This window comes from Rhinolophus sinicus, chromosome 14 (genome assembly GCF_057876585.1).
Source record: "Rhinolophus sinicus isolate RSI-liver-muscle chromosome 14, RSI-T2T, whole genome shotgun sequence".
NCBI lineage: Eukaryota > Metazoa > Chordata > Mammalia > Chiroptera > Rhinolophidae > Rhinolophus > Rhinolophus sinicus.
In genome coordinates this window covers 118,841,432-118,860,291 of record NC_142514.1, presented here as the reverse complement: position 1 = coordinate 118,860,291, position 18,860 = coordinate 118,841,432, and the positions used below count along the sequence as shown (strand labels likewise).

Sequence of the window (18,860 nt, the reverse complement as noted above, 5' to 3'; positions counted from 1 at the left end):
GTTGCTAGAAATAATCAATTCAGTTCAATATTTTTTCATATTTATTTCTTCAATTGTTTCAAACAGAATATTTGTGGACAATGAGTCACTTGTTTTCAGTATTTTTACTTTAAAAATCAGCCAATGAAGGAAAGATACTTTAACCTGTGTCTTATAGATTTCGCACAATTACATCTCTTCTTTTTTTTAAGTTATAAAGTTTATTTTTAACAACTTTCCAATATATTACCTAAAATTTGATTACATCAAATAAAAAGCATCTGTACCCACCCACTATCAGAGAACTACATGCTATGCACAGGCAATGATGCAGAGATCATGCAATAGTTTCATACCAGAATTCAAGATATTAAGTAGCAAGGATGTACAGTGGAATTGAAGGCTGAGCTGAAGTTCAAAAGTCAATAAGGTAAACACAGGAGAAAGTCCAAGAGGTACCTAGATAGCACCAGTTCTTGAAAGACCCAAATCATTTCCAAAAAGATACTGTTCCTGCATTTCTGTTGAGGCAGAAGTCAGTCTTGGGATGCAACTGTACAAATCTGCAGATGAGACTGAGAGTTAAGTAGATTAATTCAACATTTCTAAAAAGAAAAAAAAAATTGAAGGATAAACAAAGAAGGCGTACCTCACAAAAGCTGAATTCGTGTAATTAGTCCTTCCTTCAGATATCTCATTTAACCATTTTCAATAGCTTTCCCATGATGTAAATTATCTTTATCTTGAATGTTCTTCCACATTTGTTTTGCAAATAGTTTTGTTGCAGGTCATTTACTGGCTACAAGTATTTTAAATATAGGACAAAAATCATAATAAAAACGGTATTAAATCCCAATCTAGAAAAGCAGCCTAAGTAGATATGACATAATTCTAATGTTTTATTCTAATGAATTATTCAGAACAATGATATTTTTTTCTAGATTTTGACCATACATTAGTCCTTAGAGCAGTAAAAACTAGCTTGTCATAAAGCAAGCAACCAGTGCTGGCTTATAATGTTAGAAAGTTCATCTTCAACATAGTAACATGGAAAGGTGGAAGTCAGTTTTCCAAGTATAGCAACGCTATAGTCAGAGAGACAGAGCAAAATAATCGCTTCCTCTATACTGGACACATTCTTGAACTTGCCAAAACTGGAGAAAGTAGGTGAGGGGCGATAAAAAGGAACCAATCACTTTGATTTTTTTTTTCTAATTTGTAAAAAGGAACTTCTATGTTAAAGAACCATCTCTGTCCGTATCCAGCTTTCATGGTTATGTTATAGCATCCCTAGACTGAGCAGTTCTACAGGTGCACTGATTGTGCTCTAGGTTCCTTCATTTAAAAAGGCACTTTGGCATGTTACTCAGAATTATATTATCCCCAATGTTCTAGTGCCTACTAACAACATATGTCAAGGAAAGACTCCCCTCAGTTGGGTGAAATCCAGCTAACTCTTAGGACACCAGATTCTTCAAATAACTGTGATTAAAACAACTCAAGGAAATTTGTCAGCGGAATACAAAAGTTGGGACTGGGGATTCCATTTTATCTGTCAGCTGGTGAAAGTAGTCAGGTCAAGTCCAAAGCTTTACTTACTCTGTAAGTGCAAAACCCTGGGGCAGTGTCCCTCCACAGCCCCGATTCCCACGCGGGACCGCACATCACAGCTGCAACCACTGGGGCCGGCTCGGAAAGCGGATTTGGCGCGTCTTTTCGCCCTAAGCAAGCGTCTTCCAGATCAAAGCCCCAGCGACTGCGCTGGCGTCTTTCACTCCGTCCCGCCGCCACCGACTTGCTGGCCCCGCGCTCCAAGGCTTCCGCGGCGGCCGCCAGAGAAGCGCAAGGCGCCCCAGAAACCGCCGCTCGCCCGGCTCTCGCCTGGGCCCAACAAGCCTGCAGCGGCGCCTCGTTGGCCCTTTCTCGCTGCACAAGCGGTTGGTACCGCCGCCGCCGCCCAGTCTCTCTTTGTTGATAAAAGCGTTTTTCTCTGTTATAATGTTCTATAGTTGAAGAATGCTAGTAAGTATAGAAAAAACTTACACCGAGTGAAATGTGAATTTACAAATTATTTTTTCAAAGCCATTCAGGTTCTATTAGGGTGGAAACAAAAATAGAGTATTCAATAAATAGACATGTTGTATTACTTAACTTGAGCTAACGCTGCCCCAATACTTGGAAAAACTGATGCGTCTTAAATACCTGACATCCTAGTAAACAAATTCTGGTGCCTTGGGGGGGAATCTAGCTACTGTTGTGAAGTGGATGAATCAGTAAGATATACTTCACTTACAAAAGTGCTTTAAATTATCAAAATATCATCACTGCTGTATTTTTCTTACATAGGAAATAGAGTTCTGTGTGTAATGCAAAGCTGGGCTTCCTCCAAACACATATAGTTACGTGAATTGATAAAAAATGAATGCAATTAATATGTCCATATGAATATTAAACTTGGTGAAGTGATAATGAAATCATCCTTTTTTCATGCTTACACTCCTACAGCTTACCCACACTGGGTAGAAAAACTGAATGATACTCAGTTAGACAGTGGAAGTCCTCTCCGGTGGGAATGTAAGGCTACAGGAAAACCCAGACCCACATACCGATGGCTGAAGAACGGAGTACCCCTCTTAACTCAGGTACTGTTGGTAACTTAACCTGTCCCAGTGTACTTTTCGCAGGATTTCACATAGGACAAACTATCCTCCTTTATTCTTATTGGAAGCCATTTCTTACTTATGCCTTATAATATTTTTGGAGTGAGAAATATAACAAATACATAAACAATTTTTATTTTTATCACCTCATTTTTAAAGTAATAAATTGTTTCTTTAGGTTTTATTCAATCCTATAAATTGGTAGGAAAATATCAATGATCATCATAGACTCATTACCATTTCTAGCGATTTTGAGATAATACCTAGCTGGTTCCTGTCACTTTGTAGATAATGGTGGTTAACCTCAGTAAGTAGTGATTTACCCAAGATCATATGTCTAATAAGGGTCGAGATTGGAATAGAATCTTAGTCTTCTGTGTCCTGGGCAGGTTCTTTCTGTGACATCCTGCTGCCCATAGATTTAAATATCTTTTTAGTAAATCTATTACCTATTTATAAAATAACAATATATACTGGATTTGAAAATAAATCAATTACTACTTAATTTCAGACTATTGGTAATAATTTTAGCTCTTTTCCTTATTGTGGCCTTTGCATAAAGAGGACACGGATAATAGTTCACTATTTATGGTTAAAATGGAGGGAAACTATATAAGGTGGAAATTCTGGACACAGGTCCTACCCAGGGGCCTCTTGTCTTTCATTTGCATCTTTGGGCTTCAGTTTGTTCCTTTGTGAAAAAGAGTTTAGATCAGATATCCACAGTCCCATCCAGCTTCAACATTCCCTTATTATAAAACCAGTTAGGACAAAACAAACACAATTACACACACACACACACACAAGTAAAAATAACTATTGAGCTGTTGGGGAAAAAAATGAGAGGGAGAGGGTAGGAATCCTGAGGCATTGACACACTGCATCATTCTAATTTCCCTAGGGATACCATATAAACCTTGAAAGGGACTATGCTGGTCATATTTTCTATTCCGAGCATCCAAGTAAAGTAAATTCTGCTGGCAGATAATACATCTGCAAAGCGAATGGGTTTATTTTGAAAATGATGTCAAATTACTTGGCATCTCTGTTGATAGATAATCAAAGCATTGTTCACTAACATTTTAAAAAACGATTTGCTTATCATAAATAGACAAGACACCTGGTTGTTTAACAACATTTTAAGTTTAAAATTTGTTTTCGAAATGTGTGCGTGACCTCATTTTATCTCAATTGGCACATGCTCAGTTTTGTTTCTTCTATAGCAGGGGTGTCCAAACTTTTTTCAACATTTTTCACCAAGGGCCATATGCGGTAAAATACACAAAGAGCCGGGCCACTCACTCGAGGTGAAGTAACTATTGCCTCACCTGGTTTATTTAAGTAAACTAAATATATTTTTGGAATTTGCTGCAGGCCAATTAACAATGGATCATGGGCCACAGTTGGCCTGCGGGCCGCAGTTTGGACACCCCTTGTTCTATAGTGTTTCTTCTGATAATGAAGTTTACATTTTCTGGCTAGTAATTTTATACAGAATTCAATTGCAGTTCAGTTTTTTTATTTGTGTTATTTTGTTGGGAAGTAAGTGAAAAAGGTAAACTCTTGACCAGATCAATATAATAAAGGGATACTTATGACCTGAGCTGTATTTAACCTTGGTTCCATGTATCAGTAGCCTCAATCCTTTCTACCATGTGAATCCTTGCTGCTTCTTAAAAAAAAATAAATTCAAATAATAGCTTCATCTATTGATTGTGTGCTTCACGAGCTCAACCAGTATACCAAACAAAAGCAGCTCCATTTAAAAACAAAACTAAAAGTAAAACACACAAGAGTAACTACAGGAAAATATAGTTAGAATTTCTCTTCTAAGAACTAGTTATAATATAAATGAAACATGTTTAATAAGAAATGAACAGTAAATTTGTGTTGCTAGGTTGTCAAATAATGTTCAATTGCGTTATTGCAGACCTTTTCACCTTGATCTAGGAGACATTAACTGCAAAATCTGTATGGTTTGTTCACTTTATATATCTAAAATTTTTTATTCCATTACAGAGTAGGGTTGAGATGGTTAATGGAGTATTGATGATCCACAATGTGAATCAGTCCGATGCTGGAATGTATCAATGTTTGGCTGAAAATAAATATGGAGCCATTTATGCGAGTGCTGAGCTGAAAATTCTAGGTATGCAATTTCTAAGTAAATAAATAGGAAAAAGTGTTAGTTCTTTTCATGCTCTAATTCTTACTATGCTGAAGGTTTATGATGTGATTGTAAAAACCTATTTTATGGCTTGAAAAAAAATGCTGTGTCTTGCTGATACATATTTTTTAAGTTTTAGGGGCAACCATTGGGTACAGTTTGTCCTATAACTTTTTTTATACGATTTTTCCTAACTTTGGTTTTAACAGGTTTTCATAATATATCTTTTATATGACATTGAAGAAAATCATACAAGAAATATATGTTACCTTTCAAAGAAGAATGTCTTGAGAGTAGAGGATCAGAATGTAGATTTCAAGCAGCCTCTCCCTGCTCCCATAACAATGCTTAATATTTTTCCTAGCAGCAACAACCTATCAGTAAGCACGTGACTCTTGCAAGGCGAGACTCACAGTAAAGCGCCCTCTCATCATGGGGCATCCACCATTACTAGCCTTACATAAAAGGGAAAGCGTTCCTGAGGCCAGGCACAGCTGTCTTATAGGGTTACACTCTTGATAAAGATGTAACCAGAACAGTAGTACTACTTCACTGTTTGCTGGAGGAAAGATTCAATCTAGTGGAACAGGCTACCAAGATTGAGCATATTTGAGCTACTGGAATGCATTTTAATTTTTCTCAATCTGATGGTTTCCTAAACATTGGTTGTGGGATGTTTATCATACAGAGAGATACTTAGGTGATCTTAACTCACTTTCTCCCAAAAGTGGGCAGGAGCCCAAGTGTAGTTTCTATTCTACACTTAAAGTCCCAAAGCACGACATTAACAAGAACACCAAAGATCTCAGGAACCTGGGAACTTAACATTTGTATATCAGCTAAAGGTAATACACCATAAATCAGCTTACTGAATTATGAATGTTTGAACTTAAAATTTCTGTATAACTAATTCATCCAAAGTAGATACAGGAATCCATGTTTCAGTCTCTTAAAACTAATCAATAAAATATTAATGTACTTTCTTGTTAGCTCATACTACAACATTTCTGCATTAAAATATGATTCAACCTTCACCCAGTTAATATTAATAGTTTACCTAGAAACACTCCCAGATGTATGCCTTTTTCATTCACTAGACATGTTTTCTAGACGTATTACCTTTTGTAATTTCTATTCCCAGTAGGCAACCAAAAATGTTACTTGCAATTTCCCCCTAAGTTTCTTCACATTTTTTCAATTTCTTAACCCATCTCAGTTGCATTCATATCTCTTTTATGTTGTGTATATATTGTTAATGTTGTGCCATGCAGTATATTGCTATATGGACATAAAGTGCTTTATGAAATATCCACAGAATTGTCAGATTGGTACAGCAAATGTCTTAGATACAGTAGACTTATAGATATGCCTTTCAGGTTCTCTTTTAGATTGAAAAGTGTCTTTTAAAAAAAAAATTATTTTGGTCTCTGTGTCTTGTATTCTTTCAGCCCAGTACCCTCAAGCACAACTGCTCAATGGAATTACCTGGGGAGATTTAATCAAAAATATCTTGATAAAACATAGAGTAAAAATAATATTAATGAATTATAGATCAGACCTAGATGAATAATTGCAACCAATGAAATAAAACTTTTGATTGAAATTTAAATAATTTCATTTCTTAAAAATGTATTTCTTTAAAAACTCCATTTGATTGTGTATAACATTAAAGTAAAATGTGAATTGGTTAGGACTCATAGATAGGAAATGAATGACAGAATTCTCTTCTCCACAGGTCACCTCCATTTATCCAAAGGAAGCCCAAAATAGACTTCCTTGGCTGGACCCTTCACCTTGTACCCTAGGTGCTCATTAGTCTTTTACAAAGAAAGTTGATAACCATAATTAAAGCATGTCATTTTTTGAAACAGCCTTTGTTTATAGATCCCACATTGTATGAAACAATCACCTATTGATGAAAAGAACAACCAATAAGATATCTATTCTTTAATAAGTTTTGAGTTAGTGTCTTTTACATGTATAGATATTGTATAATTTTATTAGAAATGTATCCCAGAAGAAAAGTTGTGAAGCAGTAATATATCATACATTAGAGGTCATTGCCATTGCTTCTGGTAGAACTAACATTTTCTTTTTAATAGCTTCAGCTCCCACTTTTGCACTGAATCAACTGAAGAAAACAATAATTATTACCAAGAGCCAAGAAGTTGTCATAGAGTGCAAACCCCAAGGCTCTCCAAAGCCAACCATCTCTTGGAAGAAGGGAGACAGAGCAATCAGAGAAAATAAAAGGTTAGAAGTCTATTTCATAATTCAAACTCTTCACATCCAACTTTTTTGAAGTTGCAAATGATGCACACAAAGTACACAAGAAAGAGTCTTGCAGTAATTGTGAAACATATTTTATAAACACATTGAAATATGGTTTTGTCTATATAGTGATTAAATAGAACCCAAAGTCCTTCAGTATAGTCAGACTTGTTTGACTCTGTGGTGTTTCAGTACCAATTACAAATTTTACCAGGTTATAAAGAAACACTTATTAAGCTAGTTATTTTTGGTTTTCATTTTGGGTCAGCAGATTTGGGGATCCACAAGTTATCTATGATAATTTTTAGAAATGGTGTTCTCATTTCAATGTTAATATTAAAAATAATACAAACATATTCTGGATCTTTTGGATAATCACTTTATGATGGAATACTTCCAAGTGAAATTTATGCCTATTTGCCTTCTTTTTTTTTTTTTGAATCATGTTGATGCAAAATACAATAGGATTACTTCAATTGCCACAGGCAAATGAGAACTGTGCAGAGGGATAAATATAATGTGTAAATATTTGTCTTTGGTAAGTAAAACCAAAGGGTATCATAGAAGTACAAATGAGAAAGAAAGATGTATGCCAATTTCAAAAGTCTCATGCTCTACCAATTATTACCATTACTAGTGTTGCAAATGGTGATTCAGCTTTGACAGAACAATGTCCTCCAATATGTTAAAATAATGTGGCATATGTTGCTTTATAGTTTTGTTTTTCATTTGATCTGTAAGGATAGGAGTTTATGCCTGGTTTTATGTTTGTCTGAATCTAATCATGTAGTTAAATAATTTAAGTCAGCATTAGGGGCCCATTTGAAAAACTCTTGAAGTAATTTTGGGATATTTTGAAATATTTGAAAATTTTTCCTTGATATCTTTGTTTGTCATTCAAGTCTGAGAAATACTGATTTAAATTGCCTGTATCAGATGATATAATTTGTGAAATAATTGGATTCAATTCAGGCCCAAGAATCTATGCTGCCTGGAAGGAGTATCATCTAGTATTGACATAGATTATATTGGGGATCTCATTTTGAAAGAAAATTTATCTTTCTTTAGTTGGGGCAAGGGGTTTGGGAATAGGCAAAAATCACACAGATTTTGGGTAAGATCAGTGTTTTGCATATGGTTAAATTGCACCTGAATGAATTGAATTGTTTTAATTTTTGCTTCTAGAAATACAAAAAATCTGGCACAAACCTCATTAAAACAGAAGAAAAAAAATTGTATTGTAAGAACAAATCATTTCCATTGCTTGGTTATCATTTTTCTGAATATATTGAAAAAAATTTATAATATGAAAATATATACACCATCTCAGCAAAAGCCATTCCATTTGAAATGCATTACTTTGTTTTATGTTTGTGGGTGGCATGTGAGCCTTGTCCTATTTATTTCAGTTCACCATAGAAAGTTCCTTATCAACTATTCATAGACATCACATTGTGAATTTTAGAAATTAGGTGATATCTCTTTTGTCAAAGCAAAAGTAATGAGAGAGGAACAAGATTATGAGTTTTCTGTTATAACAAAGCATGATAAACTTTTTATTTTCCAAAAGCTGAAAAACAAAGTTGTGAATTTTCAAGTTTTCTTGATCCATTTTCTCCTTAGTGCTAACCCTTTGGGTTAGTGAGACAAATACACTGGCCTTAGACTCAGGTCACTCAGTGTTTCCAGATGTCAGTACTTCTGGTTGAAGTGCTTTTCAGAGAGGAATCTAAAATGTGAAATATTTGTGTTTTCATTTATTCAACTTAAAGCAAGACTTAGCCAAATTTACTTAGTGTTTTGCCTACATGTTTAGGCTTGTAAAATGGTTTAACTTAATAGCTCTAGAGGTATGGTGCATTATTACACTTAAAATCAACAGAAATACTTACAAAACACCATCTGTACTAATGTATGATTCGTTATCATATTGGGCAATCCCAGGTTTCATGAAGAATACAATCTAGTTGGATATAAAAAATAGTTGAGTAGTAAAATAAGAGGCTAAGTTTTAAACAAGAATAAAATGCATTTTGTCAAGCAGAGTAAGACAGATATTTGGAACATTGCTCATTCTAAAATATGAGTATGAATGGAAACTTGAAAATTAAAATTTCAAATGTATATATTATACATTCTTTAAAATACAATCTCAGTTACATATGGCAAATTATATTCTTATAGAAATTTTAACTCACTTCTCTCCATTACAAAGCATACCCACCATTTAATAAGAGTTGTAAAAATAATTTAAGTGGAAAGAGAGATGTTAGAAAACTGTTAAGGCTTTGAAAACTTTGCATCATGTGTATTTCACATTGGGGCTACAGATTTAAGTCATGGTTTATTTTATTATAAAATAAGTATATTCACCATTCATGTGATCTACATGAAATATGTTCCTCACTCATCCAACCTGCAACTAGAAAATTAAAAGTTAAATGAATTAGCCTTGTCCTTCATTCACAATTTTACAGTTGTTTTGAGTTCATTCCAAATTAAAGATTGAAACAGTTAATAGTGTTTCCTATATTGACAATAAAGATTAGTACTGAATTGGGGAAAAGGAGTTAAAGTAATAATGCATTATAAGAGAAACATTTGAATGTGAGAAATAAAGCATTTAAAAGCATAAAATTGTTAGGAACAATGGCATAGATAGGTTATGAAATATTACAGTTGCAGAAAAATATCTAATCATCTGAAAACATCAGAAACTCAGAAAATGAATTTGAACCTGGAGTTAACTGCAATTTAACTCTAAACTATAAATGCTATGTTACAACAACTGAAGGTTAATAGTATATCATTTATTTTATCAAAAGAGTACCAAGTAACTCATTGACTTTTGATTCACTCTTTCAGGTTGTATTTATTTTAGGGGTGGGGGGTCTTCAAAAGACAGCTTTTTTTAATTTACCTGTTTTACTAAAGAAATACATGAATCATTATTCTAACATTTAAAATTTGATAAGTAATAACTAGAACATAGTATGACTTTTAGAAAAAAATCTGATTAACAAATAAGTAGCCTGCTTATATATTACAAAATATTTCATTCATTTGGCCCTAAACAATACATCTGAAGTATATGAGAAAATAGATTATATTAGAGCTTGTGAATTGTTCGTAGTTGTTTGCTATTTATATCATAGAACGAGTTGTTTATATTACAGAATTTTCAATATGAACTGCTGCTCCAACAGAAAATCATATTATTAATCATGATGACAACTGCTTAAAGTGTATAGCATTTATAATTTACAAAGCACTTTAACATTGTAGGTAACAGAACAACCCATTGTATAAAATGGGACTTAGTCGTCCTGCTTATCCAACACACTATGAGGTTTCAATAAGTTACTTAATTTATTTCCTTATTCGTAAAATTGGAATCCAAAAGAATAAACGTCACTGGGTCGTGGTGAGAATTGACTGAAATTTTGTATGTAAATTACACTGGCTGGTGAATGCCATTTAATAAGTGTTCAATGAATGTTATTTGTGATGATAATGATGCTACTGCCACCGATGATAATGGTGGTGGTGGTCATGATGATGGTATCATCTGAACATTTAACCATGGCATCAGTTTTTATCAATATTCTGGAAATTTTCTACCACTTCTATTTTCCAGTAATCAAGGGGAAGGGTATGTTAAATTTAAGTTATTGTCTTGGATTAAAGGAGTCTTTTAGGTCCTTGGTTTCCACCTACATGCTGTGTTTGCTAATGAACAATAACTTTGTTATTCTTTAGTCTGTCCCTAAATTGACTTTTTTTTGTCCATCAGATCCCCAGACCGCCACTTCTCCTCATCTGTTCTTGGCATGGCCATTCTCACCAATCTTACCTATTCTTAGTTCAGTATTTTTGAGGTAGTTTCTGTACTAGTAGGCTGAATATTTATTTGTTCCATGATCAGCATTATAGGCCATGCACGTATAGATGAATATACCTGGGGAGTTAACCGAAATAGAGAAGAAGCCTTTTAAAGTCTTTTTTACTGTTTTCCTTTTTCTCTGTCTTTTAAGGAATCTCCAGGTTTTGCCCCGTCACTTTTAAAGATCACCAGAACATATCCATTTAGGTTCCTTTATCAATCGTGTCCATTTTCACATTAAAACTAATAAGCTCCAGGAGTACTAAGATGTTAAATGTTCCATGGGGATTTTCTCTAGTATATTTTTATTCAGAATGTTCTGCTCATCAAACTCATATTGGATTTTCACTTCAGCTCATTATTTCTATTAGTTGGCCATTAACTTTTGTTAAAATATAATCACCCAGAAGCACTCCAGCAGTGCACAAATATTAAGCCTTCATTATTTCATGTTCAATTTCCTGTACTTTTTGTGGACAAAGACCATCTTAGCTAAAATTAAGAATACATCATTTTTGGTAAAGACACAATTTATTTTGTTTTCTTGCCATCTGTACATGTATAAACTATTATGGAACCCTATAGAATGTATCATGTGTATTTAAAAATTATTCACAATTTTTGAAATTTTAAACTAGTTTAAGTACCAGTTTTCATTTCTAGGCAGCGTTACAGAGATAATGGATTATAATTCAAATAGGTGCTAAAAATATCTTACATCCAAAAAAAAATTATCCTATGGAGGGGCAGTATTATAGTGTGATTTTTCTTTTATGGCACTGTAGTCTAAGCAAAGACTTGTCCAAAATCCCTCGTAATATTTCCCTGCTCACCAAAGGAGCTTCAGAACAGCGAAGTTTTCAGCTTACTCATTTAACACGCACAGAAAATTGCACTTGAAGTACCCATTAGTTGACTTCTAGTGGGAATTCATGTTGTGTTCATTAGGCAGCAATGATCAGGCTCACACACTGACTCAACGACATATGGAAAAATATATTCTTAGTGCCAGCCCTAAAGGACACTGTTACTGAGGGGAAAATAGGGTCTTCTTTCCTTTCCTAAGGAAGGGGAGGAATTCATGGGTATAATTAGGGTCTTGTTTCTGTCCCTTTGTTTCCACCTACATGCTGTGTTTGCTAATGAACAAGCTGTTTTGTTGTTTCCTCTGTGACAATGTATTTTACATATTAAGAACATAAAACAATGCAGACCCTAGGTATCTTTGTTTTTCTCAGTATCTAAGAAATTGTATAATGAGGGAAAATGAGCATTCATATATCTGTTGACTTCCTTTGTAAATTAAAATCTATGCTTTCAAAGGAAATAAAATTATCAAAATGACATTATTTATCAAAGGGAAAAGAAGGTTGATAGCTGAGTACGTAAGATTTACTACCTATGAACTGCTTACACTATCACATGTGTCATTACTCAGGGATTGTGACTTGCTGTTCCTTAGGTCCACAGAGCTTAAACAGATAAGGAGGAAATTGCCTTACATTTATTATGGTGAAGTTAGGAGGCTGACTTCCTGGTTTCATTGAAGACTAACTGGCACAAGGCTCTGCCTGATTAACCTTCACCACCTTCCCTTTGAAATGCCAGTAAAAACACAATAGGAAGAAATATATAGCAAAGTCATAGCCGTATTAGAAATTAATGAGTATAGATAGATACTTGTACAAGCTGTTTTGTATAGATAAATTCTCTTGAAGGAGAAATCACCCTTTCAAGTAAAAATGGACCCAGTTAATGGCTTATTTAAGGGTAGACCTCTAAACTACAACTAATCAGGATAAGAAGTCAGTAAGAGGAATCTCCCACTAACCTCTACTTTATGTTCATACCTACTAAGTTCAGAAATCAGGCCTCACTACAAAGGTTGGCTAGATCTCTTTACCACACAGGTGATGAGTTTTCACTCTCCCTACTCCACCCCATCAACACTAATCCAAAATAAATTTGGAGATTATGAACCTAGCAATGGGATGAGAGAAGACATCAATCCTAGGATTCGAAGTGATTCATAAATAAATAATAATGTCAATAAATAGCAATATAAAGGAAGAATAATGAAATCCACAATCCACACATTCTGCAAGTTACATAATTCTATATACTCTTTCTAGCAACAGAAGGAATACAGACTATTTCAGATTTTCCAGGAATCCATTTACCCATTCCTACTCATAAGGATGAAAAGATAGGAATCAACACACATCTTGCCCTCCCCCGCTAAAAAACAAAACAAAACAAAACAAAAAAACCTTCCAACGTATGCTAACTTTAAACTACACTGGACACTCACAGTTTCCCAAAATATGTTCTTCATTTTCTCACTTTGTAACGTTTACTCAAACGTTCCCCTTTTTCTCTCTTCTTCTTGCTATAGTATGCTGCTCAACCTCAGTAACATTTGAAATACTAACTAAACGGAATGTATTACCTTAGTCAGAAAGAACAGGGCTGCGGGGAAAGGTGGGAGGGAAGGAAGAAGGATCAGAGGGGAGACCAAGGAAAGAGAAGAGATAAGATCATGCTTAAGAAAAGGTGCAGCTACAGCTAATTGCGATAGATTATAATAATGTTAGGGAAAATTCTCCGTACCATGGGTCGCCATAACAGTTCCAATAAGGACCAAGTAAAAACAAGGGACTCTCACCTTCTGATAGGAAAGAATGGTCAGTGAGGACAGTGGGGACCCGCCCTGAGAACGCCTGCTACACCACCATAAATCTTGAACATTTCACGCCCTCATTCCAATAAAACCCTAAGTTTCTTTGTTCTTTGGGGCAGCTGCTCTCCTTCTGGGCTTGCCCACTCTCACACCATCTTGAGAGTGCACTACACTATTTCCTTTCTTTTAATAAATCTGCTTGCTTGGCTTTGTTTGTGTTGTTTATTGGTTAGTCCTGGAATTCCTTCCTGTGATGTTTGCCAAGAACTCTTGTTCTCTGGTAACAGGACTTTCTTATTATGCTTTGTTGCCATTGGAAATGCTCAAACAGATGCAATTATCAAGAGGCTGTAGTTAGTAGGAAGTTAGATAAATGATTTAAGTGGTCTTATGTTTTCAATTTAGTTTTCAGTATGTGCTAATTCACAACTTTCTGATTTAGATACTGTCATCTCTGATATACAGACTTTGAAATTTAAACTAAAAAAGATTAAGTGATTTGTTCAAGATCATGCATCACAAAGCTGAACTTAAAAAAACTAAGTCTGATGCTAATCAATGATTTTGTGATAATCTTAACAATAAATTGTTTAGCAATGTTGTTGCATTTCAATCTACATGGAGAACAGTCCTTTTTAGTGTCTATGATGTTTGTGATAAGGATTCAGCTTCCCAATCTACACCCAAAAACTGCATGACCAATTCCGTAGGCAATTTTCATGCACACACACACACACACACACACACTCACAACTCACACTCACACACACACTTCTCACAAATGTTCAGAAAACTCTCCAAATAAAGAGCTTAATTTGAACCTAATTTGCCTTCAACAAAAATCATGGAGGCAAACTGGGAACTAAGTGACACAGTGGCGAAAATTTCATCTTGCCTGTATTTGTGCTTTAATATTTTTTACCATTGTAGGTTTATACTGTTTTGAGAGGTATTCAGTATTTATAAACTTGGTCTCTGTAAGACAATGAATAACCCAAATTACTTCAAATTTATTGAGTAACAGTGTGTTCACACCATGCCAAAGAGTTTAATGGGAATGGAAAAAAAAATGTTCATTTTCACGTTTTCAAATGATACCATTTTCAACCATATGTTTAGATAATATAACAATGATCACAAATCTTCAAATTAATGACATCCATTTAAACACAGAAGACATGCATATAAATAAGACTCAAATTATTTCTTCCTAATACTTTCCAAATTTTAAGTCACAGAAAATCTAAAGGTTCATCTTCAAAGATCTTCAAACTTTTCTTGTCCTTATCTCACCACCAGTTTGTTGTCTCTTATTTCTATTTTTTTCCCTTAATTGTTAAATATAACAAAACAGGCCCCAACTCCCAAGGGGAGATAGCCCTGAGGAAGTCAGTTACTTTAAGCTGTAAACGACAACAAAATAATTCCGGCTCTGTTGTGCTACGTATGAACATCTCTAGTTTGCGGCTTTACATATCTAGCTAATACCCAGTTTAGAAAACAGTTCATAAATTCTACTTCTAACTGTGGTTCATTTACCCTCGTTACTATAAATTGCTGCACAAGTTGCCTGGTTATGCTCTCCACGTAGGCACAACTTGAACAAGCCATTAATTGCTTAAAGGCTTTTCTTTTCCAAAAGCCCCCCAGACTACAACTTTCAGCTTAATTTGTCCTCAATACAAACAACATCAAAAATACTTGGGAATTCAAGCATCTAAGTACATACTACTGACTGATCCTACTACCTCCCCAAGTGACTCTTCAGTGAATATAAAATAGCGAAGAAAGAAGATTCTGAGGATGTTTAGAAGAAAAGTATTTTATGACAGAGGTTTTCAGCTTCCTCTGAGAGTTACATAGTCACTTCTCTTCAGTTTTTGCATAAATCATGATCTAATTTAACTGTGGTTTATTCATAAAGGAAATTAGAGGGTTAGTTACAAATTAGGGCATTGACAGAGTGATAACCTTAACCACAAATGAGACACAACCTGTAGATCATTTCCAAAAAAGATAACCTAAACAAATTTTATCTTTAGCATGCTTATTTATCGTTGCTTGTATAACTGCATTATTTATGAAAAAGATAGATAGATAGATAGATAGATAGATAGATAGATAGATAGATAGATAGGTTTTTAGATAGACCACTATAGATAGACCACTATATTAGCTGGTTGTATCTGGAGGATTCACAGTACCAATTTACTTGTTTCTTTCTCTTTCCATTTGTAAATGGTAGTGTCACGTCTTCTTTCCCTAATGTCATATGGTAGAGATATTGTTCTTTTCAATTAAATTAATTTCAGTGAAAATAGAAGTTTTTTTCAACATACAACGTATGTAAGACGCTGTCAGTTCATATCAATACAAGTAAAAGAGAATCCCATCCCCCAGGAGGTACCTGTCTAATGGGCAATAAAACTAGTATATGGATAACTATAACACAGGATATTTAAGATAATAATGTAAGATTAGTGACACAGAAGAGTTAATGGATATTGTGTAGGTATTACTAACAGGATAATTAAGATAATAAAAATAAGTACCCTTTATTGAGCACAAGCTATTTTATATATACATACTCATTCCTTAATAAGGTAATATTGTGGGGAAGATGTAATGATCCCTGTTTTAAATAAAATAATTGAGTTACAGATTGACTTAACATAGCAAGTTACAGAGCCAGAGTCCAAACCTCTTTGGATCCCAAACAGTTCTTGGTATAGTCCACTGTGTAAAAAAACTTTGAAAGTTAAGAAGAGGAAAAAATAAAATCTGAATAGAAGATGAGGGAAAACTTCTTGTATGAACTGCAATTTCAAATGGTTCTTGAATAGGATTTTGACACAGAGAGATAGAATGTATTTTAGAAAAAGAGTTTGGGATTTCCAAAAGCATAGTCATGAATCCAGGACACTTTCATAAAAAGTAAATACTATTACTTGGCCAGCATATATAATAGGTATAGACATGGAAATAAACTGGAAAGATTGAATAGCTGAAGACAAATTGAGGAGAACTTGGAAAGACAGATTAAGTTTATACTTAATTTAGTAGCGAACAGGTAGTCTTTGAAAGACTCAATTCACATCTATTATATTTGGGGGCATCTACTTTTATTATCTAATTTTTAAAACTTTAAGTTTTCTTTTACAGAAAAATGCACATTCAATATTGCCCCAATCTTCCCAAAAGAAAAAACATTAAAATGATGACTTAAATGTAAAATACATAAATAAATATTATCTAAATGTCTTGATTTTATCAATGAGCTGCAAGAAAGTTAGGAAGAAATGGTAAAGCCAGGATCTGAGCCTACCTTGGCATTAAAGCCATGCACAGAAGCTGGCTTTCACCTCAAGGACATTTACTGATATTGAACATTGGCTTTTACACGTTGCTGGGCTTAGGAGGAAGACAAAATCCAGAGCATGCCCCCATAAAACTTGGCCCACATATGGCTACCCCTGAAACATAAAAGTAAACTAGATATAAATCAAACCACTCAGAAAACCATGAGGAGAATTCACTGTCTCCTATCTTTTCTGAATGGAGAGGGAAAAATCTTTCACTTAGGTTTTGTAACTAACTGTAGGACAACAACCTTAACGTATACTACCTGGGTAACCTGAATAGTTTAATGTAAGAATTTAGTTAAGGTAGTCCCCAACAGGAAGTAAACCCAGGCACTTGAAGTACAAAGAATGAAAAGCAATGAAAGTATCCATACGTAGGTAAAAGTATATAAAAGTCACCATTTAAAACAATACCTTTTAATCTCACAAGACTAGAAAAATATCAAAAAAATTGAAAATAAGAATAAGGATATTTAGAGTTAAAGTGTTATAAAATGCTTGAATTTTTCAGAAATAGGTGAATTAATGTTAGAGTTTGCTAAGCTAAAACCTGTTTACATTTCTAGTACAATGAACGAAAAGGTAGAAATAAAGTATGCTGTTTCCAAACTAGCTGCGGAAGTAAAAATGATAAAGAAAATTAACCAATCAAAAAACAGAGAAGAAAAAAAATGTATATATTATATATCAAATAAGGGATAAATAGAAAATATGAAATAATTTAGTAAAAGTAAACCCAAACATCAGAAATTACTATATATATATATTGAACTAAAATAAAAATCTAGCAATCAGCTATTTATAAGAAAGATGTTTATAAAGCATAAGTGAATAGGAAAGTTGGAAATTAAAGAGTGAAAAAATTTATCAGTTAAATATTACCCCCCTCCTCAAAAACAGCATAACTATATCAATATCAGAAAAAGGGACTATAAAAATAAAACAAAGAAGCATAAGGATGGTCAATAAATAATAAAAGCTTAAATTAAGCAAATATAACAATTTAAAATCTCTACATACCTCATAGCATTGCCTCAAAATATGCAAAATAAAAATAAACACTTCTATAGGAAAAAATAAGGGACCCACTATCATTTTAGGAGAATTTGACACATCTTCCTTGTACTTCAGAACTTAGAGGAAAATTGTGACGTTAAATGCTTGTATAGAAAAGAAGAAAGCAGGAAAAGCTCAACAGCTAAGAAGTTAGGAAAATAATATGAAACTAAACTTAAAGAAAGTAAACAAGAAAAAACAAATGTAAATTGCAAACAATAATGAAAATAATTAATTGGTGGATTGATATATCCAGATATGTAAATACCAATCCTTTAAAAAAAAAACTAATGAAATAGGCCTATCTCTAATGATCAAGAACATGAGAAAAGACATCAAAAACATTAAGAGAAAAAACGGAAACATAGCCCAGATTCAGCAGACAAATTGAAAAGTAATGCGGAAATGAGGAGTAAATGAATGTCAGCAAAGTTTAATACTTATATAAAATGGATAAATAAAATATAATTTCCCAAACTGACTCAAGAAGAATTGGATAATCCAATTAGTTCACTCACTATTATATTAATAGTTAAAAACCATCTCTCTCTCTCTCTCTCTCTCTCTCTCTCTCTCTCTCTCGCACACGCACACTCCAGACTTAGATAATTTTACTGGAAAGTTCTACCCTACAAACTAAGAATAAATGACTCCAATCTTACATAGCTATTTCACAGTATAGAAAAGAGGGGAAATTAATTTACTAAATAAATGTGACAAGACAGTATGAGAAGTAAAAATACAAACCAGTCACTCTCTTCAGCATAGATGTTAAGATTCTAAACAAAATATTTGCAAATAG

The 18,860-nt window shown here is 33.8% G+C and overlaps 1 protein-coding gene and 1 long non-coding RNA gene across 4 annotated transcripts in view; one reads left to right on the top strand and one right to left on the bottom strand.

Annotated features, from left to right (window-relative positions):
• CNTN5 (contactin 5) overlaps nucleotides 1-18,860 on the top strand; it is a 1,286,475-nt gene that overhangs the window by 1,002,840 nt on the left and 264,775 nt on the right. For both annotated transcript variants that reach the window (XM_088791491.1, XM_019741696.3), the window contains 3 exons: nucleotides 2,485-2,621; nucleotides 4,659-4,788; nucleotides 6,909-7,059. In XM_088791491.1, coding sequence (XP_088647617.1) covers nucleotides 2,485-2,621; nucleotides 4,659-4,788; nucleotides 6,909-7,059 — 418 coding nt within the window. The remainder of the gene's footprint in view (nucleotides 1-2,484; nucleotides 2,622-4,658; nucleotides 4,789-6,908; nucleotides 7,060-18,860) is intronic.
• On the bottom strand, nucleotides 29-2,126 carry LOC141572429 (uncharacterized). Of its 2 annotated transcripts, none has more exons than XR_012497790.2 (3): nucleotides 1,579-2,126; nucleotides 629-778; nucleotides 29-554 (listed from the first exon to the last, which is right to left on the bottom strand). It is a non-coding gene; the product is annotated as an uncharacterized LOC141572429 (long non-coding RNA). The 2 variants fall into 2 exon arrangements; XR_012497789.2 differs by having other exon boundaries at nucleotides 29-542.